General features: G+C 39.0%; 1 protein-coding gene across 2 annotated transcripts in view; it reads left to right on the top strand.

Annotated features, from left to right (window-relative positions):
* Positions 1-25,324, top strand: part of ZFYVE28 (zinc finger, FYVE domain containing 28) — a 161,954-nt gene that overhangs the window by 131,704 nt on the left and 4,926 nt on the right. Inside the window, exons 10-12 of one of the 2 annotated variants that reach the window (XM_010577248.1) lie at positions 15,040-15,194; positions 15,488-15,604; positions 17,249-17,353. In XM_010577248.1, coding sequence (XP_010575550.1) covers positions 15,040-15,194; positions 15,488-15,604; positions 17,249-17,353 — 377 coding nt within the window. The remainder of the gene's footprint in view (positions 1-15,039; positions 15,195-15,487; positions 15,605-17,248; positions 17,354-25,324) is intronic. The other variant, XM_010577257.1, reaches the window with a different exon arrangement.

A 25,324-nucleotide genomic window follows, 5' to 3' on the forward strand; every position in this document is an offset into this window, starting at 1 on the left:
TTTCAAACTGTTTGGCTCTGGTAGCAAAACCAGCTTAACCAGAGTAGCAGAGAGTGTTGAATGAACTACTAGTGCATTAAATAGCATAGACTGAATGGATTTGAAGCAATGAAGTATCATAGATATGGAATTCTGTATATGTATACATTTATTGTTTTCCAAATGGAGAACCAGGGGAAAAAACTCCCGCTCCTTGGACCCCAGAGCACCATTCAACCCGTGGGTCATTGTTTGCCTTTTTTTTTTTTTTTTTTATTGGGAGGAAAAAAGCTGTTACCATTGTAGGAATCATTTGGGACCTGTTAAAGGAGGCTGCTTCAAATCAGCCTGTGATTTACTGCCTTAAACTTTTTCCATCATCAAGCAGTGTTGTGTAATTTTTGAGCTATATTCGTCCCACCTAATTTTAGGCATCAAACAGATATACCTAAATTAGGAGGTTTGTGGCTGAAGCTTCCCTGTTTAGTCAATGGAGAAAAGTGGAAACCTCGGTTAAGCGTGTGATTTGTTGAAATGCATCTGGGCCAAAGATATTCAGTCTTAAATGAGAACTATAGTTGCATGCTTTGATTACTGACTGTGCTCACACAGTAATTTGAAAAGCATTTTAAAACTTTGCTCGAGGTTTCTAGTGCACAAACTGGGGGAAAAAAAGGTACAGAGGGCTTTCTTAAATGGTTTTGCTAAGGAAGGGTTGATTATTTCATTGGTGCCTGATCTATTTAGAAGGCCCCTCTTTCTAGTCTCGGAGGTCTGATGGTCAAGAAGTTAAATGTTCAGCCCAGTTCAGAAGATACTTTTTTGGAAAATGTTCATTAAGCAGTATCCAGACTTGAGATGCCCATATCAGTTATCAGCTTTCTCAGCAAAGAATAAATGTATTCCATGTATTTCAGAAGGTCTCAGAGAAACTATGGTTTGATGCAGAAGTTTTTTGTTACATGAATGTGACTGGAATAATACTGCTGACTTGAGTGAAAATGAGATGTTTGTAGCTACAGCAGGGAAGTGGCAATTAGTCAATTGTTTCTATTAGCTCCACAAAACAATCCATCCAGTTTTTCCTTTTTAATGGTTTCTTTTCATAAATGTAACTTTTAGAACAATTTTTAATATAACCATAACTTACTGAATTGTAAATAGGCAACTAATAAAATACACTGCTGGAATCTTATTCATTTCAGTGTTAGAAGTAGTAAAGTCTGTAGTTCTTCAGAATAAACTGCAGGAATTCGTCAGCTTTTAACATGTGTTTGAATTACTGGGCAAGGTCCTGATACAGCCATTAATTTGAGTGGAAATGTAAGTGAAGGCTATTCACATGCTAACAGAATGCGATGACTCGATATGCTTAAAGTCAAGAATGAACCTAAGTTCTTTGAAAGACTGGAGCTAGAAAATGGCAAGAAAATTGTTGTTTTGAGAACGATGAGAAAAAAACAAGTGAGAGAACAGAAAAACAAGTGAGACAACAGAAGAACCAAGGTAGTAACAATTAGTTGATTTCAAGCCTCATTGCCGTTTTTGGTGTAAGAGTGCAAGGGAGGAAGAAATACTGATGAATCTGTATTCAAGCATTTGCCTGCCTAGAGTACACAGTAAAGCCAACTTCTTCATTTCAAGGGTATGATGAGCCAATAAATGACAATTTTAAATATAAATAATAATAACTTTTAAAACTAACCTTAATGATACAATACATGCCTTCCCTGGTCAGCAGTTGCCTTTTTTTTTAGATATGTCATTATAGCTTAACTATTGATGTTTTGTGGTATATTATTCTACAGTTTTAGGCATTTATAAAAATTGGTGGTAAAGTTTTAGCCTGGTACTTAGAGTCTGTAAAAGGAGTTATCTACAATGTATGGTGACTCAAGTCTATGCTAAAACAGCTTGACTCTGCCAGCAGTTGGAGTGGGATGTTTATCTGGCTGTTACTGTTAGAATATCTGTATTTGTGTACATGTGAGCAGAACCCAAGGTCATTGGCTTGCTGGACATAGTTGAAGGATATCGCTTACTTTATTGCATATTTTGAGTATATCCCTGTTAGTATAAACACATGTGTGAAACAAGGCAGGGAAGGTTATCTTAGTATATAAATGACATGAAATTTTGATTACCTGCTTCAGAAATAGAGGGTGTTTTGCAGGAGACTGTTTAAAGCTACCTTGCTAGTCAGTTCATAGAATAGCCCAGGTTGGATGGAACCTCAAAAGATCATCTGGTCCAACCTGCCGTGAGAAAGAAAGCCTACATGAGATTTTCTAGTGTCCTATCCAGCCACACCTTGAAAATCTCCAGCAGTGGGGGCTCTACCATGTCCCTGGGGAGGTTACAGTCACTGATTGTTCTTAGTGTAAAATATTTATTTCTTACATCAAGGTGAAACCTCTTCTGGTGCAACTTGTGCTCTCCATGTGGCTCCTTGTGAAGGGAGAGCCTCCATCCTCTTTGTAACTACTCTTTATGTACTAGAATACTGTGATGAGGTCCCCCCAAGCCTTCTCTTCTCCAGGGAGAAAAGACCTAACTCCTTCAGTCTCTCCTTGTAGGACAGGTTCTCCATCACCTTCATGGCCCTCCTTTGGACCCTCTCCAGTCTGTCTGCGTCTTTCTTGAATTGTGGAGACCAGAACAGGACACAGTTGTCCTCCAGGTGTGGCCTGACAAGCGCTTGGTAGATTGGCATGATCACATCTCTTATCTGTGCTAGTAATGTCCCTGCAGATGCAACCCTGGATCCGACTTGCCTTCACGGCTGCAGCGGTGCACTGCTGACTCCTGTTCAGCTTGTTGTCCACCAGGACCCTTGGGTCCCTTTCAGCAAGGCTGCTCCCCAGCCTGTACCAGGCTCTTTGGTTGTGTCGTCCCAGCCGCAGGACCTTGCCCTTTTCTCTGTTAAACTCCATACTGTTCTTGCTAGCTCACTCTTCCAGCCTGTCCTAGTCTGTCTGTAAGGTGGCTTTCCCTTCTGATGCATCCACCTCACCACCCAGTGTGGTGTCATCAGCAAACTTGGTGATGGTGCTCTCAATCCCATCATCCAGATCATTTAGGAAGATGTTTGTGGTGGGCTGACCCTGGCTGGAGGCCAGGTGCCCACCAAAGCTGCTCTATCACTCCCCTCCTTAGCTGGACAGGGGAGAGAAAATACAACAAAAGGCTTGTGGGTTGAGATAAGGACAGAGAGAGATCACTCAACCAATTACCGTCGTGGGCAAAACAGACTCAACTTGGAAAAATTAGTTTAATTTTATTACCAATCAAGTCAGAGTAGGGTAGTGAGAAATAAACCCAAATCTTAAAAACACCTTCCCTCTGCCCCTCCCTTCTTCCCAGGCTTAACTCCACTCCCCATTTTCTCTACCTCCTCCCCTCCAGCGGCACAGGGGAACAGGGAATGGGGGTTGCAGTCAGTTCATCACACGTTGTCTCTGCCTCTCCTTCCTCCTCAGGGGGAGGACTCCTCACTCTTCCCCTGCTCCAGCGTGGGGTCCCTCCCACGGGAGGCAGTTCTCCATGAACTTCTCCAACGTGGGTCCTTCCCATGGGCTGCCGTTCTTCACGAACTGCTCCAGCGCGGGTCCCTTCCATGGGCTGCAGTCCTTCAGGCACAGACTGCTCTAGCGTGGATCTCCCGTGGGGTCACAAGTCCTGCCAGCAAAACATTGTGGGCTCCTCTCTCCACGGGGCCACAGGTCCTGCCAGGAGCCTGCTCCAGAGTGGGCTTCCCATGGGGTCACAGCCTCCTTTGGGCATCCCCCTGCTCCGGTGTGGGGTCCTCCCTGGGCTGCAGGTGGAGATCTGCTCCCCCGTGGACCTCCCCGGGCTGCAGGGGGACAGCCTGCCTCACCATGGTCTTCCCCACGGGCTGCAGGGGAATCTCTGCTCCGGCGCCTGGAGCATCTCCTCCCCCTCCTTCTGCACTGACCTGGGGGTCTGCAGGGCTGTTCCTCTCGCATGTCCTCACTCCTCTCTCTGGCTGCCGTTTCTGTTGTGCAGCAACTTTTTCCCCCTCTTAAATCTGTTCTCCCAGAGTCATTACCACCGTCGCTGATGGGCTCGGCCTTGGCCAGCGGCGGGTCCGTCTTGGAGCCGGCTGGCATTGGCTCTGTCGGACACAGGGGAAGCTTCCAGCAGCTTCTCACAGAAGCCACCCCTGTAGGCCTCCCGCTACCAAAACCTTGCCATGCAAATCCAATATGTGTTGAACAGTGTGAAGCCCGGTCAATCTCTGGGGTAACCCACTGTCCTGGTTTCAGGTTAAACCCCAACACCCACTTGTGACAGGCTGCCAGCCTGAGTAAAAGCCGTTGATCAGCACTCTTAGAAGTGGCCTGTGAGCCATTTTCTTGCCTATCTCACAGACCAAGAGAAGTTCTTGCAGGTGGGCAGTTTCTTACAAAACCAGGTTTTATATTGTGCTTTTTCATCAGTAGAACTCAGTGCCTTGAAGAGGATCCAAGAAGGAAAAATAACTCGCTCATTCACCAGGACTGTGAATTATACTAGGAGAATTCAGTTCTTTCATCTTATGGTCCAGAGCTATTCTATCAAAGCTACAGCACAAAATACGTCCCCACAAGTTATAATAAAGAGATCACAGCTACTCTGGGGATCTTGCAGATGATAGTGTGGGGGACAACAAATATGTTAATGTCTTTTAACTGATGTGTCACAGTGTACCTGATCAGCTGTGTCTCCAGATCTCCTCTCTTGCAGTTTTACCATTGTTAACCTGGTCAGGTTATACGTGTTTAAACGATGCAAAATAACGGATTAATTCTACATTAATGTTTGGTGCTGTTGTTTTTGTTTTGATCAATGCATTACTGTAGATTTTCTTTCCTCTTTTTTCTGGAGAGCTCTTCTTTATGGAAAGAGCGCTCATAACCAGAAGAAGGCTGGTGGCAATGGCTTCACATGTACTGTACTGGAATCATGGAAATAGAGCTCAAGTAGAAGAGCTGTGGGAAGAGAAAGGGGTTTATACCTTGAGCAAATCAGAATGACTTCCAGTATAGATGCTATTCCTGCCTAATTATTTTGAACTGCAAACTGCCTGTGTACGTTTTAGGCACTGTGAATCGGTGCTGTTTTGTACAGCTCTGTCACTCAAGCAGTGTGAAGAAAATTAATACGCATATTAATACAGTCATAAACAAGCTCCTGTGTACAATCTTTTTGCTTTGCTGCGAAATCCCTTGCCCCAACAACCAGCTGAGCAGTACCAGCAAAACAAAAAAGTCAGCGTTGATGAGGTCTGTCAGCTTTTGCTTATGATTTTAGTCAGTGAGACATATGTGACTGAAGCAGATGTCTCTAGTTTTTCACCGCCAGGATTCTTCTTGACGTGTTTCATGCCTATCTTGTTCTTCACCCTGCAAGACAAAAAAAATCGAACCTCCAAATGGTGCAGCATTTTCTAAGCTGTAGTGTTCCCTTTCAGGAAATTCCACAAGGTATTTCTGGGTATATTATAAGCGTATTTTTGTCTTCAGTAACAAGTAACTGATGCAGATTTTATTTTCTCAAGGAATAACCCAGGCAGCTTGTGTGAACTACTTGTTAACGAGTGCTTGTTACAGTGGGAAGGTGAAAATTCAGTTTTTCCAAGTTTTTTGGTCTTTCCCTGTTAAAATTATAAACTTCATATTTTAGCGAAGTTAAAATAGCCACTATGGTTGAAGTAAATTAAATATAAAATATGTTCCTCTCTGTGTAAATGAAGTGAAATACAGCAATATTTTAAGCTGACTAGCATCAGTAGCAGAGGCATTAAGTCTGTTCAACCAAAATTGTTATATGCCCCAAAATTTGCCATTTGGGGACTGTATTCCAGGTGGCATATCATCTGGCTGGAGACTGACAAAAGTGATAATAATGGGTTTGTGTTCTTGTTTCTACATAGCTCACTTGTAATTTTCATTTTTAGTAATTTGGGCACGTTTATAATTATGTTCATTTTAATGATGTGTAAAAATCTGTTGTTGAATGTCGCTTGGTGTTCCCTGTGTTACTAATAGAAAAAAAATTACTAGCTTTCAGAAATTAGATTTTATTTTACAGATTTCTTTTTTTCCCCCCAGAAAGACCCTTAGAATAGCATATTTGGGAGTTTTGAGATTATGTGTAATTAACTAAAATCACTATAGTAACCTCAGTTTTTTTGCAGACATTTTGGCAATGCCTAAAACTAAGATACATTGTGAAACCATAATTATATTGGTGGAAAAAAGAGAGGATTTCCTTATGCTTAGAGCTGCATTGAAGGTGAAAAATGAAGAGAAAGCTTTCTTTTCTAATTAAAATTTTAAGGCTCCACCTAATACTTTAATTAGCTTTTCTCAGCTTTGACTCCCACGGCTGGATACCGAATTCCTGCGGGATTCTCCTAGACCCTAGGATGCTTTAATGCCTTAGTTGGTTGTTCTGTATTCTTTTTTGAGGGAACTGATGGAGGTGATATGAAAACATTGTGCTAATAAGTTTCCCTATCCCTTAGAGTTCCTCTTGCTGGAAAACGTTTTTCAGTGCTGCTTCTCTATCGCTTTATGCCACGCACAGGAGTTGCAACTCGAGAGTATCTGCTGGAATTGAATGCTACATTAATTCAGTTTTTACTATGCCATACATAATAGTTGCTTGTGTATCACAGAGGACATTGCTGAAGAGCTATGTGAAATGACTCTCCTTGGCCTTGGAAGTATTTGTATCCAGCATCAGGTATCCAGGTTCTCTCTGTCCTGTGTCAAGTTTTGGATAAGGCATGAAAGCTGGGACTGATGTATTTCTATCACTGTATCAGGTACCAGAGCTGATACTACATACCATTTCTTCATAAATGCTATACTATTTCTGTTTTTCACTTTCAGTTTTTCCACTTCAGGATTATTTTTGAAGTTTAAATAATTCTGTGCTCTAATCTCATATTTGTCCTTTTGCAGCGTGAGTGAACATTTGAGAGCTTTAAATGCATGTTTGATTATAAGGAGGTGTTAGAAAAAACATCATCATGGTGGAATTGAGAAAATCTTAGGTGAACCTAACCAATATTCTAACTTCTTATATTTTCAGTTCTATTTTTTTTTTAATTTTACAATATCTTTGTCTTGCAGCTTTTATCCCTTTTTGGTTTAAATTTTAAGAAAAACAGTAAAAGTAGTACCTTGCAAGTATCTGGCGTTAAATTTGATGCTTAGAAAGTAGCCCTGTTCATTACTGGTGCTCTTAAGTTATTTGTTCACATGCACTCTTACAGAAGTTTTACCTATAATGACCAAAAAAGCTATTTGGGAGAGAGCACTGTTAAAGCTGATAAATCCTGGACTGGCAATGTTGTTTATTTTAATTCCCACTTGAAATACAGTATTTTTGCATTCTTCTGAAAACCCAGGCCAGCAGTAATGGGTTTGAATAAGCTGGTTGTCTACCTAGAGTTTCTTACGGTGGATCTGTTTGGCAAGATGCTGCTTTAACAGCTGTGTTTTCTCAAAAGTCCAACATGGTAAGTACAACGAGAATGTTCTGCAGTTTGCGGTTTGAATTGCTGAGGAAGGATTCAAGAAGGTGTTCTTCCAACGGAGTGGGCAGCTACAGAAGCTGCCAGGACGTGGAGCAGAAGCTGTTGATTTCAAATTCAGTAGTCTTCAATGCTCAGGATTTTTTTTCTGATTGAAGATACCACTTAGGACACATGACTAATCCTATTAGCCAAATTCCTTATTTTAATCCGCCAACCTCAGATTGCCCACCTCTACTGAAGCAAAAGAAGCTGAGAGGCTTCTGCAAATCTTGCAGTGTATGAAAAATAATTCCCCCTACTGAGGAATTCAAACGGTTGACAGCAGATGGGGCTTCTAGCACATGTCGTACCATGTATGGAGCTGGGCACTGCTAACACATGTGATAATACTGTGGTGTCGAGTCCACTTCCTATGGTACATAGCTAGATTGTTCATGATAGAGGGATTTGCATGCAGTTGTATTATTTGTTTCTCGAGACAAAGTTCTGAAGCCTTGGGAACCACTTTAAGGGTTGGTTGGCTATTGTGTTGGGGTTTTTTTTTTCCCTCTTTAGCCTTTTTTCTTAAAATAGAGAGAAAATACCTAAGGGATTGTATTTTAAAATCCTCTTGACTTAATAAAACATTAGGGTTAAAAAGTCAGGAAATAAAGGTCTGAATTAAAGCTTTTTTTTTTTAGTCTGCTTTAAATGTAGCCGCTGGGGTCATTCCTTAAAATATAGTCCTTGGCTAAATAAATATATGCTATTACCCGAATAATAAGACATGTTCTGGATTTGGTTTAAATGACTCTAAGATTGAGTGTGTAGCCACCCCCTTCACTTAAAATAATTGTGAAAAGCTATTAATCTCGTAGTTTTCCTCCCAACCATATCAAAACTAGTACATGTTATAAACCATAGGGTTTTAACCTGCTGTTTATTGTGTTTCTTGTGAGAGTATCAAAAAAGAAACACCAGAGGTACTGCAGAAAGCAGGATGGGAAGTAGTAAGTTTTTTTTTTTCTTAGTGACATGGAGTTACACTTTTCTTACCCAAACCCCTGTCATTTTCCTCGTGTCATTCCTCTTGCATGCAACCTTTGTCTTTCCCCAGCTATTGTGTCTGATCCTTTGCATAGCCTTTGGAGTAGTTGATTCTTTTTTTGCAAATTGGAACCCAGAGTTGACTACAGCCTTACGAAGTATAAAACTAAGAGTAATAAAAGTAAGAATAGTAGCTTGGGAAAGACAGGTTGACAGGTTAGTGTTGGGATTTACAGTTACAGCCTACATGAATATCAGTGGGGTGAATGTACCAGTTACTGAAATAGTTTTAGAAACTGTGCAGACAATAACATAGATTTGCCTGCAGAAGTTTTGGTGTGTTGTTCTTCTTTTTTTAAATTTACTTAAAGTGTGAAAAAAATCAAATGGGAGACAAAAATAGCATAGATTGGATGAAAAATGTATGTTATTGGTATTGTCATGGATGTCCTGGTTTCAGCTGGGATAGAGTTAATTGTCTTCCTAGTAGCTGGTATAGTGCTGTGTTTTGGGTTCAGTGTGAGAAGAATGTTGATAACACACTGATGTTTTCAGTTGTTGCTAAGTAGTGTTTAGACTAAGTCAGGGATTTTTCAGCTTCTCATGCCCAGCCAGCGAGAAAGCTGGAGGGGCACAAGAAGTTGGGAGGGGACACAGCCAGGGCACCTGACCCAAAGTGGCCAACGGGGTATTCCATACCATGGGACGTCCCGTCTAGTTTAGGAACTGGGAAGTGGGGGCGGGGAACCGCCGCTCGGGTACATTGTACATTCCAATCCTTTCATTATTGCTGTTGTCACTTTATTAGTGTTATCATTACGAGTTTCTTCTTTTCTGTTCTATTAAACCATTCTTATCTCAACCCACGAGTTTTACTTCTTTTCCTGATTTTCTCCCCCATCCCACTGGGTGGGGGGGGAGTGAGTGAGCGGCTGCATGGTGCTTACTTGCTGACTGGGGGTAAACCACGACAATAGATCATAAAGTGGTCATTATGCTAAATTCTGTATGAACAAAAATGAAAGCTAGGGAGCTCATGATAATGATTTTTTAAGAAATGATTTAAGAACTAGAATATTCAAAACATACATACATATCTATATATAGGGAGATCCATGTACATGATATAGCTGTACACTTATATATCTTTATCTTAGTTATTCAAAATGTGTGACTTTTTAACTAATGGACATGAGAGATTTGTTAAGGCCAACTAGTGCAAATGAATTCATGTCACTTAAGTCTAAGGAACTGCACTGTTTTATAATTTGTGGGCAGTCTGTCATGAATTTTTTTAATGAACTCTGATATTGAAGAATTGGACTACTGTCCCTTTGTAAAAACTTTCAGCATGGTTTATAATTGCAATGTCCTTCTATGTAAATAGGAATGTGTGAAATCACAGAAAACCTTTTGCGAAGTTTTCACATTTCCCTACTGTAGAAGGGGTCTCACCTGCTACCGTACAGCACGTATGAAATTTTCCTAAAAAGCAACTTTGTCTAAAAATGCATCCCTCTGGTTTTGCAAAATGGGTAAACCTCTGCATCAGAATAGTACCATTTAATACATGGATTTTGAATTCACTATGAAGTGGATTCACAAGCTTTGAATTCACACTCTACAGCAGGAAGGTGTTACCTCTTTTGTTGCAAATAGTTGCATCCTACCTATGCTTCTGTAGTTTGCTGGAGATTTCCAGGGCAAGTGAATAGGAATCACTGATGTCACAGGTATTTGTATAACATAAATGGTGTAGGGATAGTCACTGAATTATGTGTTAACACTTCTCTAGTAAACATTTGTAATGTTGTTCATAGAGCTTATAAGTGTTTTGCTCTTAGACTTACTTGGGATGAGTTTGTCATGCTGGAACATGAGCCCTCTTGGTTTAAAGACAGTCTTCTGAAATCTATACCTGAAAATTAGTTGCAGTCTAAGACCTTGCCTGGTATCAGAGACTTAGAGGGTGGTCTTACTTTCCTTTTAAATTTGGTGGCATAATTGCATCATGTATAGTAGAATAGGTATGTTGGGTTTTCTCCTTTGCGAGTAGTAACCACCTATTGCTTTTGCTCCAAGATTTCTAAAGACAAAGAAACAAAACCAAACCACTTTTTTAAAAGTTTTTTATGATTATTTTGAAAATGTGATAATTCAGTTGATTTCTTTGTATTCATTGTATTTGGTACAATGATATTTTAAATTCTTTTTATCTGCCACTGCTGTATATTTAATGCATACTTAAGATACTCTGAGGGTTTGTCTGTGAGTAATGAGAAATTCTTTCAGAGAATCTCACACATTCTGCATTCAGTTCAGAGCAGATTTCAGGTTTAATGAACCAAACACTTCTAGACAAATTTGGAAGGAAACATCTATGAGCGGTCACAGATTCCTACTGCTATTAACAATTTTTTGAGCACAAATGTAAAATATTTACATTTGGACCAACTTTGAATTAATTGACTTCGGTTATTTGGTTTTAGACTTTGCTGCTTTTACCGGTTTTGGATGAGTGTCAATGACCAACAAATACAGCACAAAGCCTACGGTATCACAGATGGTTACCTGAAATGACTGGCCACTTCTGAAAATGTCAGTCATAACGTTGTTATTCCACAGTCCTGTTTTCCATTATGTATGGATACTACTACTTAACGTGGCTCACAAGTATCCTTTGGCACTTAAAAGCTGTAAAGCAGATTGGTTTCATGGGTGAAAGCTGATATCATGTACAGTTAAGTTATTGGCTTTTGTTTGCTTGTACATATTTGACTAAATATCACAGTCAAGCCTTGAGACCAGGCAGCTGTTCTAGAGATACATCTTTAAAGTGTTGAAAGAGTCTTGCTACTCTTCTAACATGACAAATGGAGAGTAATTGTAAAATTGCCAGATAAATGCTAGCCAAATTAGGTAAAAAGCTAATTCATTGTATCTGCCCAAGGGTATCAGTTCCTTTATAATCTAAAAGGTTTACTGTTTGGGATTGACCTTTGACATAACATCTTATTTTTTGATATTCGCCTTTAGATGTGTTAACTTTGCAATGTTTCTACAGTCTGAAAAATAAATACATGATAAGCATTGTTTATATGAAAAACATTTCACAAGGGGAGTTCTATGCTTATTTTGGTCTTATCTCTTCTTAACCTAATTCCTTGGGTAATGCAGGGTTCCCTTCCACCAAGAAGTTGAGAAAATGAGGATTTGTCTCTAGGTACTTGGTATGGCTATTTGTTTTCTGTGGTGATACTTGATTCTGCAGCATCATTGGCAGTGAAACATTCCAGATCTGAGTGTAGTCTGGCATCAGTGAAATGCTTCCTACACATCTGGTATCAGCTGAGAATTTTGAGCCAAATTATGCATGTTAGATAAGCCCAGAAAGAAAGGTATTCCTTACAGAACTAACAAAACTTGTTTGAAAGAATAATTTGGACAAAAGGTAAGCTGAACTCCGTAGATCAAAATTCAGGTTTATTTTCTATAATATCAATTTAAAAAAACACAAGAATCTTTAATATTTGCATAGATGCAATCACTGCTTTTTGGGATACGCTGTTATAAGAAAAGCTATCTTTTTTGCTGTTTATCTGAAACAATTGCAATGTTTCTGTTCTTACAGTATTTCTGACTGCCTCTACAATATTAATTTTATGGCTACATTCTTTAACAGTAAGATATATTTTAAAATAAAGAACAGATGGTCATTAGTCATTCTTTGAGAGTCATCTTTGTCTAAATCTGACTTGGTCCCGTTGGTAAATGCAGAGTAATTTTTTCTAACTCTGTAGTGATTCTTAGGTCCAGTTTAAAATTATTCTAGAGCATTCACTTTTCTCTTTGCAGTGGCACAAGCAATCCTGAATACAAAATGTCCTCTTTTCTGAACCTCTTGTGTATGGATATTGTACTTGTGACTGTGCATATGAAAGTATGTTATAAATGTTGAGTGTGCATACATACTGACCTTCCATCCCACAGTGCTGAAGCAATTTGTATGTGCTCCATGCTAGGGATTTTTAGGACAAAAAAGTTCCAGCCAGTCTTGTGGTGTGACATGACCAGTCTTAACGACACACCACAAAATCTAACATAGAATAGCCTGAAACAGAACTAGGTCAAACTGCATTCCTCTTAAAATTGCAGAGCTTGGTCAGAATTGTGGAATGAGCCTTTCTTCCTTTCTGCAAAATAGGAAAGGACTAAGTAGTTTATATTCTTGAAAAGCACTCTTCATAGCTCTCTGCCCACTTAACACCTTACTTTGAAATATTTCTTTCAGCTGTGATTTGGAGGGAAGAGTCATCCTTGAATCAGCCACCCTGTTTTCCCCTGCGCTAAGGTTTTTGCTTCTTGGGAGTCTCAAAGAGACCATTGCATTGGGGTTGTATAATTACACACGCAGACTGCATTTGTCTCTGTCACGAGGTCCATGCTTGCCTTGGAGAGCAATTTCTAGTGTAAATGTGTATATCACTGTAAGATCAATTCTTTTAAAAAAGAGAAAAAAAAGTAGACCTTATCTGGCTTTGTTACGAGGCAGACAAACTCCTCTCTCTATATGTGAGCATTTGTGCAAATAGGCAATTGTCTAACTGCATACCATTGAGAATCGGGGATCGCTTCCTGGCTCTTACTACCTTTCAGCTTGCTCCTTTTTAAGCCACGTTCTTACATGACCTTTTCATTGTCTTGAACACAGACCTTTCCACAGTGACAGGCTTATTATTATTTTTATTTATATATAATATCCCCTATGGAAAAGCAAAGGAAAAAATTGAGAGAGAGAATTCTTGCTCAGTTCTTGGTGTCTTTAATAAACCTAGTCAGTTGTGGTGCTGAGGGAACTGTAAACATAGAACTAACATCTTTTTACAAGAATTTGCTTTTGTTAATAGCAATAGATAACATGAACAAAATTCGTCTCCTCCAGGCCTGTTTTTTGCTCTGGCTTTGAGAGAATGAGAAGCCAGTTAAGGTACTCATGCTACACATTTCCCATTGATATTTCTATCAATAACTAATCTCCAGTATTTTATTTATTTTCAGTTCTGTTTTTATTAGGGCTTTTAAGATATAGCCTAATAAATTCATTTTTACATTTTAAAGGATTACCTGTATAGCCTACAGGTAGAATTTCAAAACTATATCCCATAAAATTTTGTTATAAATATAAACATTACCTGTGTGTCTTATCCTTCAGTAAATGTTTATGCATACTGTCACAGGGATGGGATCTGTAAGGTGGTAAATGTTTCAGCACCTAACAAAAGCAGATTGAACTCAGAATGTGTTAGAAATTACTTCCTTCATTATGCATGCTATTTATGCAGTCAGTAACTTGTTTTAACATAGTAGTTCTCCGCATAGTAGAGCGTGCTGGAGTTCTGGACAGCCGAAGTACGATTATAGATAAAATATTCTAGTTTTTTATAGTCATTGGTGAGATTAATTTCTTTCCAATATGTGGGGACAATGATTTAGTGTTCCTCTGTCTCTGAATGTAGTAGAGTAAGAAGGCATGTCTCCTTTGGTCAACAGAGTGAATCCTTAGGACTTCAATGTGATTACATCCTGCACTCTACTCCCAGTTAAGGGTTTTTCTATTGGTGAAGTGCTACTTTTTCTCCAAGTACTTTCTTTTTTAAAAATACATCTTGATTTACAAATATTTAGGTAATTCCTGATATTTGAAGAAGCTGGATTCCCACCAAAGCTTCCCTGCAGTCTCAGGTTGTTTCAAGCTTCTTCTCCATAAATGGGGAGCAGGGGGCGAGGGTGTGGAAATGGCTGGCAACTGTGCATTTGTTTTTTAAAAGAAAATTTAAATGTCTAGTAGATATTTGGTGACACGTTTTTATGTCTTTGGAGTTGATGAGCCTTTTTTTTACAGTAGTTTGACATTTCAGCAATTTCTACTGTTAGGCATATAAGGGAACTAATCTACCTCTCTACTGTGTAAATTATATTTTATCACTCTTCTTTCCTTTTTTTTTATGTAAGGTTATATTTAGATTCTATTCTCACTATTTTGAGGTAAAATAATTCAGAAATTCTTTTTTTCAAATTAACTTCCACATTACTAAATTTCTAAGTTGACTTCAGAACTGACCTTCTCATTTTTAGGTTGATATTCCCCTTTTGGATTTTTGGTGGAGTTGTGGTCTCAGGACTGAATTCTCAGACAAAGTTAATGTGAAAAAATGGCACAGCACTTTGTAGTAGTTAGAAAGATGCAATAAAATACAGACAAATGATTTTCTGCTTAAAAGTTTTTTTGCAGCTATGCCACAGAGTAAAAATCAAACATGATGGTGATTGGTTGCATGTTGATTAACTTCAACAAGAATTTACAGCAATTAGTTCCGGTTTGCTATAGAGTCTTGCCTGAATCATAAGTCCTTTAGGATTTGCTGAACATCTTGAGCAACTGAGTGAAGATTTACATTTTTTTTTTTTTTTTTTTTCTCCGACAGCAGTTTAATGACAAGTTCTTGTTCATCTGATGACATTGATCAGGAAGAAATACAGCTCGCTTTGCAGGCTGCTAAAATTGCCACACGAGAAAAGATCAGATCCAGATTTCATGGCAGTAATGACCTTATTCACCGCCTTTTTGTCTGTATCTCAGGTATGAGAGTAGCCTTTGTTGTGTTTTTATGCAAAAGGATCTCTGAGTGTTTCCTGCCAAAAGACAAGGAAGATGTGTATTAAACTGCAGGTAGCATAAAGGCCAGAATACAACTGGACCATTATGGAAAATTGGTTTAATTAAATGTTCAATTTTTATTCCTGACATGAACAAGTGATCCCCTCAAAAATAAATACAAGGCCATTACTGGTAGCAACAGGCAAATTTAAATACTTTTTTTAAGGGTGGTGTAATAGTCTAGTAACGGTTTACCCATTTTCTCAAACTCCTAGGTGTTGCTGACCAGCTGCAGACAAACTATGCTAGTGATCTGAGGAGTATCTTAAAGACCTTGTTTGAAGTTATGGCAACCAAACCCGAAACAGAAGACAAAGAAAAGCAAAAGAAAGGTAAAGAGATCTAAATGTTTGTTTTCTCTAGTGAATTTCTGCTGGTAGCCCCATGGAGATCCATTAACTATTTGACAAGAATTTCCTTAACATTTTGTCAACTTCTTGACAGGACTCACTGTCCAGTGATTTGATCTAAGTTTAAAAAAGTCATGGAAACAGACTGCAAACGGGTCGAAGTCACTGGAGGTATAGGTACACAGCAGTATGTCTTGAGACAGATGTTGAAACAGAGCCTTGAGAGTACGTCTGCTAGTTTCTGTATTCCTATGTATAACAGAACAGTGTTTGTAGCCCATATAGTCATAACATAAAGTATGCAGGGTTTGGACTTCATAGATTCCACCCCCCCACACCCTCCCCCTTGGTATTGTGTCATGCTGGAGACATTTTAATTTACCAAGATGTGTATCTTTGATTCTGAAGTTTAAATAGCTGTGTAAAAGGAGCAGACTATAAAATGAGAGTGCTCAGTAAGATGCTGAAATCTGGCCTGTCTTGAAGAAATTGCAGAATGCTGAATTTGGCTTCAAAATAGAAAAATAACCAGTTTTGAATTCTAGATAATCAGGATAACGGAACCAGAACTAGATCATAAGCCAACGCAAGAACTTTTTTTTTCCTCTGTCACCATTATGATTATTTCTTTTTCAAAGAGGCAAGTCTGCTAACTTGGCTAAAAATAACCATGTCATCCCAGCAAGACTGCAATTGCTTTTGTCCTTTGTTATGATTAGAACTATCAGCATCTGAAGGTGATCAGAGTGCTCTTTTTTTTTCTCCCTTTCCTCATGATTGAAAACTTTTGCTTCCCTTTCTCCCAGTTTAGTTTAAAAGCATGGAGGATTCTTATATGAAACACAAAGTTAAAAGTTGGTTAAAGTTATCAGAAAAACCTCCAATCCAGCTGAACTCTGCAGTGGGATAATGCACAACATGCATTACAGTCCTCTACTTGTGGTTGAAACTTCCACATTTTTATGGTGGCGGGATGTCATGATGTGAAAAGAGACTGGTTTTTTTCATAGGCAAAAAAAAAAAGGGGGGTATAGAATTGGTAGAGAGGATCAAAGAGCTCCTGAACATTGAAATAAGAGTACTATAAAGAAATTGGAGCTGTAAAGAATTATCACTAGGAAATATATGTTAGTCACCAGTACTTGGCTGGAGTAATTTCTAATGGATGAACTATTACATTGGAAAAAAAAAAAAGTGTTGACAAAAGCAAGCATACACAAAATGAGCATATAAAAGTCAGGGACTTCAGGGATGAAGTTTCTCTTTGATGTATGTGATTTGATGTCTGTGATTCACTTAGGGAATCTCTGGTTGTTCTCATAATCTACTTCTTTGTAAAGGATCCAAGTTAATAACTGGGAAATAAAATACAGGATACAACTAAACTGCTAGAAGTAAGAGGACTGTATGTCCTGTAATAACAGCATCTTTCATTTCTGTTGTCATTCCAAAGAAGACTAGAGGAGACTTTTAAATCACTGTTTCTGTCGGGGTAAAGAAAAAGCCAGAAGTCTAAGAAGGTATATACAGATGCTACTGTAATCTAATCCCAGAAGTCCCAACATGAATATTTTAAGTGCAAATTGGAAAAATATTAATTTGAGTACTCTTTGGTTTGTTTTACAGTTAATCAGGGTTTAAGGAGTGCAGCATTGGAAGACTGTGCTTTATGTCAAGAGACTATATCATCCTCAGAACTTGCAGCAAAAGCCAGAGATGGGGATTTTGAAGGTACTTTCTTTTTTCTGAGAATTAAAATGAGACAATACTGTTGTATAAAAAAAAAATTTCATTAAAATGAAAACTCTAAGATTTGGCTCTGGAAGGTGACTGTAAAGTGGTTATAGTATGGTTTAGAGACGAAGTCAGATGATAAACTGAGCATATTTCTTTCAGATTTTTTTCTAACAGCCTCATGAAACTCTGACCTACAAATTGTCATATGCAGTATGAATTCCTTTGTATTAGTGGAGAAAGGTTCTGTATAGTAAAGGCTTTAACATAGTGTATGACATAACATCTGACAAGTTTCAGAGCACTGTGTAAGATGCAAAGCCCTAAGTAAGGTCTTCTCAGCCAAATCTAAAGAGATCTTTTATATCGTTTGCTATATGTGGAGGTGCTACTTTTTCCCGTGGCAGAAGTACCTTTCAGACTTTCTTCGCTTTTGTCTTTGATCAAAATATTTTGGTTATTATTTTCATATTCTTCACCATATTACTCGAAGAAAAAGTTAGTTTTAGGCAAGTCTGCTGAGGTTACTCGAATCTCATTGAATACATGGTAAAAGTGAAGAAAAGTGCATATATAAGTCTCAAAGTTTTGGTCAGGATTCAAGCATTCCAAGAGCTCAAAAGTTTTTGGTTTTCTTTTTAATCTGAGATGCTGTGGGAGTGCTTAGGAATCAGTTATGGACTATGGCCCTAGTATGGTAAACATTGTATAAAAAATGGATTAAAAAATAACAGAGCACTTGCAGTCAGAGTAAGAAAAGAGAAAGTAGATGTATGAGACGGAGCAAACAAGAAAGCAATCAGCTTTGATTTTCAGGGCTAAGTGGTGGTGTCAGCACACCAGGAGCCCAATTATCGGAGTGGTGGTATCTCTGTGGTCAAGTGAGAAATACAAGACAGCTGTCAACTGTGAAACTGTATCTGAGCTTCCCAGAAATTCAAGTGTGCAGTAATTTCCCTGTGCTTTAAAACTTTGATCTATTGTTGTCTATTTGTCCATATGCACTACTGTTCTTCCAGTGAGAGGTTTTTGAATGCAGAATGACTAAGAACTGAGTGATAAGCAGTGTACATCTCTGCTTGTATGCAGAGAGGGGTGACCAACAGAAAAGAAATGTCATTTTTAATAAAGATCAGAAATCATGGGGGGGGGGGGGGGGCATATTAAAGATTAGGTTTTAGAGTAATGGTACATATTTATAAGTTATTTTGTGCTTATATAAAACATATGGTTTGCTTGCTTACCCTTCTTCTGAAGCTGCAGGCTAAAGGATCTCTAATCTATTTTAGAACAGCAGGGCTAATTCATGTATAATGCACTGTAGAAATGCCTCTTTTGGAGGAAGATGATTGGGTGGCAGATAAAGAACTATTCAGCAGTCATTTTAATTGATTTTTCTATTGTGCCATAATTCAGAATGTCACAGAAGGTGCAGTAAAGAACAAATCTTTAAGCAAAATCCTTACCATGTATAGGCTGTATTGGAAAAGAACGCAAGAGATTATTCATTCTCTACCATTTCAGTTCATATTCTTTTGTTTTGAATCGATGCCTGATGCTGTCAGTGAATTTGACTTGCAGAACTCAAAAGCAAGTTGTTCTGAACTGCAGGATGCTGAATAACCTTCTCACAGTGGATGTACGTTTTGCCACGGCAAAGTCACTTCACTTCCCTGGCATGTTACTCAGCTTTTAAGGTTCTTCAGCTTTTCATGGCATCTTCTGTTGACACAGGGAAGGTTTTATGTTTGGAGAAGTGCAGCCTGTGGCTTGGGATGTTACTTATTGAAATAGAGGACAACAGTCTGGGTGCCTAGGTGATGTTACGGCCACACAGTATGGTAAAGGGGAATTTTTGGAGTTACGAGGGCCCCTGCAGCACCCAGGTAGCATGAATCAGTTACGTCCCTGCTCTAAGCAAATGATAAAACCCAGCCTGTATTATTAATAGCATATGCAGATAACTACAGCAAAAACAGCCCCCTGCCTGCACCTTTGTTCCTAAATAGCAGGTGTTTCACATATGCCTCTGATGGAAAGCAGAGCCTTGTGGGATAACCAAGTCCCTTTTGAATAAGTGGATTTGGATGCCAGAATGAGCTTGGCTGCCTTGGCACAATGTTTTCCCATGCTAATACATCCTCTAAACAGAGCCAGTTAGCCAGTGCTCCTGCAGGTACTCTGCTTTTGACTGGGAAGGCTTGGGCATGTCTGAATCAATCTCCTTGCAGACTTTCTGTGGGAGTCTTACTTGGCTTGTGTGTGCTTATGCTGAAACTACCTACTTGTACAAATCAATACAGCTCCTCTGACTGTGTAAACTAACTAGTGTAGTCTGCTGTTACTTAGTCTTCAAATTTGCTGATGGGCAGGAATTTTCTGTATCACAAAGAGACAGAGGGTGCCGAGGTGCATGGAGATGAGCTCCACCTTCCAAACCAGAACAAACCGCAACAGCCCTACAAAAAGGGACATATGAAGTGGGTCAATTTGTTGGATTTGTGGGAACTGTAGAAACACCCATTCTGTCTCCTCACTTCCAGTACATTCCAGGCTCCTGTCCCTTCAGGTGACAAGTTATCATTGCTGGCAATGCTGTACAGACTTTTTTTTTCTACTGAGGTATGCAGTGATAGCTAATGGGATACATGGTTTTGCTATCCCTAAGGCATCTAGCATGAGCAGCAGTATTTTAACCTCAGCAGCCATGTGCCTTTTCCCTCTTATAACACCTCCCCACCCACCTCATTTTTGCTAGTCACTGTGGAAGCAACAGCCCCAGACTTTGGGTGATGTTTGGGTGCAGGTGGAAGATGTCTGGTGGTTAAGACAACCTTTGCTACATGAACATTGTGTCCTATTTCTTGCAGCAAGCCTGATGGGTTTGTCCTCCAGGCCAAATCTGGACCACAGGCCACCAGCAGGAGTGTACTGCAGTTACCACTGTAAATGGATTCAACGCAAAGTCTGAGAGTGTTGCACCAATCTGTTGACAGCATTGCACCAAAATTACTTATTTTTTTGTACATCATTTCTACACTTCAGGTCACTCTTAATGATTTCAGCTGAAAATGAAAACAATTTAAAGCAAATGAGCACATCAGTAGCTCCTCCCTTCTGCCATTGTGGCAGAACATGAGCATGTATCAGATTGAGAAAGTCCGGCAAGCTACCTGCCAGGAAAGCTTTTTCCAATTATCAAATAAATCCCTTTTACAGAAAGTACTGAATGTTTAAGATTGCATCCAATCGATGATAATTAAAAAAAAAAAAAAAAAAAAAAGCAAGCCCAGCAACCTGAACAAATAAATGAATAGGTTTAAGATTCTACTGAAGGTTCCGGCCTCTACTCAGGTTATAAAGATGAATCACTTGTTTTTGTCAGATTTCTCATTCTTACTGTATATAAAACCCACTAGCTGGTCTGCATCATAAAACAAATATGAATGTTTATTATGAGCCAACTGACATTGGCAAGGGTGTAAGAGTTAAATCCTGTGACCTTCGGAAGGTTGAAATACAATAAGCTACAGATTAATTGGCATTCCGAAACAAAAGCATTTTCAAAAGTACAGATGAGCCTATGGAATCTATGTTCATCTTTGCTGTCCTAATGCTCTAGGACTTTCTTTCGAGGAAGCATATGTATTTATACTTCATAGACTATAAAAAGCACTATATTGTTATAGGGAGAGAATGTAAAGCAAATACATTTATATTTTCTAAGAATACAAGATTAATTTATACAGTATTCCATGAATAAGTTTTAAATACAATAAAATTTCATGTCCTGGTTGTATGATGAGAAGATGGCCCGTGGGGGACAAAATTCTGTGTATAAACTCAAAGCAAATTGTAGTGGCAGCTGCTCAGAAAAAAGCAGGTTGGGCTCTTTGCTACCAGTGGTGTTTGCTCTGAATTGCAGTAACAGCAGAAGGGGCCTGTGTCTCAGGACCTTTTGTGGTACTGCCTTTCTCCCTGTGTCCTGGTGAGCTACGAGCCAGCATGGTTATTGGAAAGTTCCTGAGCTCCAACTTGGATAATAAGCTGACCAAGATGTTTGCATGGGACTGAGAGTGGGCAGCATGGGTCACATGCAAATTAAAGGAAACCTCCACATTTGAAAATATAAGAAAATTACTCTTAGTTAACCTAGTATAAATGTATCCCTGCTGGGACAGACCTGCATAATTCTTAATATATTACAGCTTTAAAAAAAACAAGCATCAGGGAAGTAGAAGTTTGTCTTTCTGCCATTTATGTGTCTGGGATTGTGTTTCTAGCCCCAACACAAAACTTGCTTTGTATTTGTCAGCAGGTTCCCGTATATGTATACACAGATATAGATATACACACACACACACAGAGTAACAACGTGGTTTTTTTGTCTTGATAAGGATTTTTGTGTATTCATTTTTTTTATCAAACTGTAAATGTGACCAAGCATAAGTCGCTGCTCACCATATTTGGGAGCATTATTTTTATCTTTGTGAGCTTGATGATTTTAGTAGTGAACTTTGGCAAATATGAGTTTTGACCATATGTGTATTTTGGGGTAGTTCATTACTCTGGAAGATTTGTCTGTTGCGATTGAGGGAAGGTGAATATTTTTAATTGTCCATGTCATGAAGTTACAGGCTGGCTAAGAAAGTGAGTTACACATCTTGTCTAGGCAGAGGCATGAGACATCTAGAAATCAGAAGATTTTCTCAAGGAAAAACAGCATTACAAAGCTGTTGGTGCTCCATGAAAATACTTGCTTTAGCATCTCAGCTCTCTCTGCAATCATACATTCATTTTCACTCCTTATCCCGCTAGCATCCGTACAGAACTACCTTGCTTGCTACCACCTAGTTATAACTCCAGCCACAATGGATTTGCTGTGGCTGCCAGTACAAATATCTGTTTGTGCCAAATGGTGTTAGCATCTGTTTGCTGTACAACAGCACACTATTTCTCCTTGATCCCTTTCCCTCTTGTAATATTCCAGCCCACCCACTTTTGTCTAATCACAGGTCCTCCCTGCTCTCCAACCAGCAGCACAAGCACAATTCAGTGATTTATGGTCCCAAGGCTCAAGCTCTTGTTCTTGTTTCAGTAAGAAGTCACAAGGTCAAGAAGACCCACCCATGCTACTGTATGTGCAGAATCTAATAACTGTGAGCCTAGAATTAGCTCTAGCTGAATGCTTCAATTTTTTTGTCCTCTACATGCCTATAGCTACTCTATTATTTATAATGATGACCAGCAATGCTTTCTAAATGAAAGAATTTAAATTGTTGCACAGTTCAGTAGCCAAACATACTCTGTCCATGTAACTTCTTTTACTTTTTCCTTATTCAGCAGCTCTGCTTACACTGTGCAAGAGAAGAATCTAGTATCAAGTTTTCCATATTGGGGCAATGTTTTATGATCAACTGAACATATTTAATCATGCATGTAAAATTAGAGGATTTTATACAGTTTTTAGGTTGTATTGCAATAATTTGATCTGACTTAGGTTTTAAGAACTTGCTCAGAGGCTTTCACTTTTTCAAAGACTATCCCTCTCTGTTAGCACTGTGTGGAACTTGTTGAGATTTCATTGCAGGAGGAGAGAACATCCCGTAAGTACTGTAAAGCAGAGGCTTATTCAGCTCCACAATGACATAACTGGGATTTTGATAAGGTTTGAAATTTTTTGTCCTAAACATGCACGTATTGAGTGTTCTTCTGCTATGTAATATGTAGACCTACATTATCAACTTGCTTCTAGTTTATAATGATTGGTAGCTCTTACAGAGAAAGACTCCTAATAATGGAGTGCAAGATCCAAGTCTCTGATCCGTCTGATCTAAAGTAAAGATTTGAACCATATCCCAGCAGAAGTCAGTGTTTTCTGTCAGAGTTGTTCCATTTTATGTAAATAATTATTTTGCCCAAAGAATGAGTTGCTGATCATGTACCTGTACGGAATGGACACAGGATGTTGTTGTTCAAGGTCGTGTTGAATCGGGCAGAGTGGAGGCTTGAGCCCAAGTCTGCAAAGCTCCATGCTTTGGTGAAAGCTTTCTAGATTTGCACAGAAAATCCATCCTAAGCAAGCTGTTTGACAAGAGCTGTACTTGAAGCTAAGAAGTCTGTACCTCTGTTTTCTCCCTCATCCCCAAAATTTTCATCAAATAATATTGTTGAAGCAGAAAATTTATTTTTATTGAAAAATTTCAAGCCAGCTGTAATCAACACTGAATCTACTGAGCAAGGGTAAAGATTGCTTTAGTACAATTGCCTGCTAGAAATCTTATATGCAAGTCAGAGATTGCCCAGAATGACATGCGGAAAATTGTATGTGATAAGGGACAAAAAGATTCATCTTACTGTGGCAGTTAAGTGAGGGGTAAAGTCATGTCATCTTAGTTCTCTACTTTCTATACTTAAAACTGTGAGAATTTGTGATTCTTGCTTTCATCAGAAAAGCTACAGTAAGCCCATCTGACCTTTTTTGCAGCTGCAAGGGTAATGCGCTTTGACGGCTGCAGTGGTGTAAGTTCCACAGGCTGCTGTAGGAACAGTCCTCTTAAGGTTAGTTTGATAAAATATCATCAGGGTTATGCACGATGTGCTCTAAAAATGTAATACACATCAATGCAGGAGGAACTTTCAGTTTGATTTCTGCACTAGGAATATTTGATAAAAACAAAAGATGCAGAAAGGGTCTTTTCTCTGAGTTGTCTGGCCATAATGCAAACACCACCACAAGCTTAGGGTTTAGTAGCTACTCTACAGCAGGGCATAGTAGTGTGCATGTTTTCTCTTCCCCCCCCCCCCCCCACCGGCATATAATTTGCTAGATTAGGCCTTCTGCAAGCTCCAACAACTTTTGGGATTGCTTCCTGACCCACCCCAGTCTCCTGTATCTTAGCACCACTGAATGAACTTAAGCGTTCTGGTCTAATGTTGTTTCAATCAACATTGTTGATGGATCAGAGTCAAGGCTTGCTTCCTCTTGTGTTCTGGGATGCAGAGATGTTCTCCTTGGTTTTCTAAGATTAGATGGGACTGCAGTAGGTCTATTGCACATAGTTAATTAAGCAAAACTAATTACAGTAGCTATGATTTTTTTATCATGATTATGGTTTTCTTAAAGTTCAAGCATCTTGGATTTATGTGAGATTTTTAACTTTTTTTAAGAGCAGAAAATGTTTCTAGCTAATGAGGTTGCATAGACATGTAAAGGTGAATTCTAAAAGCTACAGCATAAAACGAATAAAAAGACCATAAAATTTCATGATTTATGAGAGATCACAATGCAAGATTTTTGAATAGTTAAGAGCTGGGAATACTGTGTTTCTCCTTTTTAAATGTCTTTTTCAGTCTTCACGCTATTTAATTTTATCTTGTGCCTTTTCCTTTCTCTAAACTAGTTTCTAATTCATTTAAATACTTGTTTCTCTTCCTTTCTCTGCCTTTTTTTCTGTACATGCTTTTAATGTTTTCTTCTAAAATTAATTTCTGTAGTCTTTGTCTCGTTAATCCTTTCCCTCCCTTCCCCCTCCTCTTTGATGTTTGTGCTGTGGTCTTCATCCATTTCCCAACAGACTTCTCTTAACTCTCGTTGCATGATAAAGCAGCGGGCCAATTAGCCCACGAACAAGGTTTTCCCTCCATTCCTTGTACAAATCCCCGAAGCACAGGCAGATAGCGCTTTAGAGACTGGATGTTTCCACTTGCTGCTGCATGCAGAGCTAATGGAGCAGCGTAGCCCAGAGAAGGACTGTAACACAAAAAGCCTACGGGTGCAGTGCTGCTGCCCTGCTTCCAGCGTGTCTTCAGGCTCCTGCTAGGGGTTTAATTTGTATAACTCGCTCTGTTCCTCCTATTGAAGCTTTATCCTCTCATGAGACTGCTCTTCAGAGAATATTTCAAAAACCTGTTCTATAAAAAGCCTGATGACTCAGTCATTAATGTAAGTCAGTCAGAAGGGCTGCT

This window comes from Haliaeetus leucocephalus, unplaced genomic scaffold (assembly GCF_000737465.1).
Source record: "Haliaeetus leucocephalus isolate CR32 unplaced genomic scaffold, Haliaeetus_leucocephalus-4.0 Scaffold51, whole genome shotgun sequence".
In the NCBI taxonomy this organism is placed as follows: domain Eukaryota; kingdom Metazoa; phylum Chordata; class Aves; order Accipitriformes; family Accipitridae; genus Haliaeetus; species Haliaeetus leucocephalus.